A 1,198-nucleotide genomic window follows, 5' to 3' on the forward strand; every position below is an offset into this window, starting at 1 on the left:
GATTAACTTAAAAAAAAAAAAAAAAAACCTATGAAAATCTGCCATGGCTCTTCAATTCACTTAATTAGGATAAGGTGCACATAGTGATCTGAGGAGAGTATGTTCTTCCTTACGCCAAATCCCTCTAAAAACAAGGACCTCTAAAAAAAACTCACTGCCATTGAGTTGGATTCGACTCATAGTGACCTCTCTGTAGGTTCCTGAGGCAGTATCTGTATGGAAGAAGATTGCCCAACCTTCCTTCCAAGGAGTGGCTGGTGGGTTTGAACTGCCAGCCTTCTGGTTAGTAGTCAAATGCCTTAGGCACTATGCCACCAGAGCTCCTTAACAAGGACCACATATCCCTATTTGCCACCCTTTGATCAACAGTGCCTGTTGAGGATAAAAGGAGTTTCTTGCAGGCAAGTTGCCAAGACAAATATTAGATACTTGTAGTTTTTATGGGAAAATATACCTGTTAACCAGTGCCATAAATGGCATATTTATCAGCACTTATTTCTTCTATGTAAGTATTTCCTCTTATATATATAATTTGGTATTTATTCTTTCTAGAATCTTTTTAGGAGTTACTGTGCCAATGAGTATCACAATGCTATTGCTGTCTATTCTTGGTTGCTGATGAAAGCACTATACTCCACTCCACCTTCAGCACCTTCATTACACTTACCTGTGATAGTGTGAATGGAGTCAAGTGGAGATGTGCTCATCATGTTAATTCCAAATAAGAGTACATAACCAATTACTATAGTGATAAGGAGGTAGACAGGTAATGCCACTGCCCAATATCTGCAGAAGAGAATGTGACAGTAGGTAATATACACCCTAAAGTTATAATTCTGAAGAGTCACAAAGCTAACATTCTTTTTAAATTAAAATTATTTTTTGTTAAAATAATGCATGTATGAAGGCTTATAATGAAAAACCATAGCCTTGTATCCCACCCATCCCTGTCCTGGCATCAGACTCCCTAAAAGCAAATATTTTCAACAACTTAGCTGTTTCTTCTCTACATTTCTATATAATATGGTCCTACTATTATTATTTTTTTTTTCCCAATTTCTCTTGACGTTCTAACATGGAGTTGAGAGATTTATGTCTTTGATGCTCTGCTCTCACATTCCTCCTCTTACTGTATTTACATCACAATTTTTGGTTGTATCAGTGTTTTTTTTTTTTTTAATTAGGATTTGGGTGAAGA

The 1,198-nt window shown here is 36.4% G+C and overlaps 1 protein-coding gene across 1 annotated transcript in view; it reads right to left on the bottom strand.

Moving 5' to 3' along the window:
- Positions 1-1,198, bottom strand: part of LOC103200945 (phosphatidylinositol glycan anchor biosynthesis class P) — a 14,487-nt gene that overhangs the window by 748 nt on the left and 12,541 nt on the right. The window contains exon 3 of the mRNA XM_007945534.2: positions 668-786. Within this exon, the coding sequence (XP_007943725.1) occupies positions 668-786 (119 nt within the window). The remainder of the gene's footprint in view (positions 1-667; positions 787-1,198) is intronic.

This window comes from Orycteropus afer, unplaced genomic scaffold (assembly GCF_000298275.1).
Source record: "Orycteropus afer afer isolate SDZICR_OR568_19922 unplaced genomic scaffold, OryAfe1.0 scaffold00137, whole genome shotgun sequence".
NCBI classification, from domain to species: Eukaryota; Metazoa; Chordata; class Mammalia; order Tubulidentata; family Orycteropodidae; genus Orycteropus; species Orycteropus afer.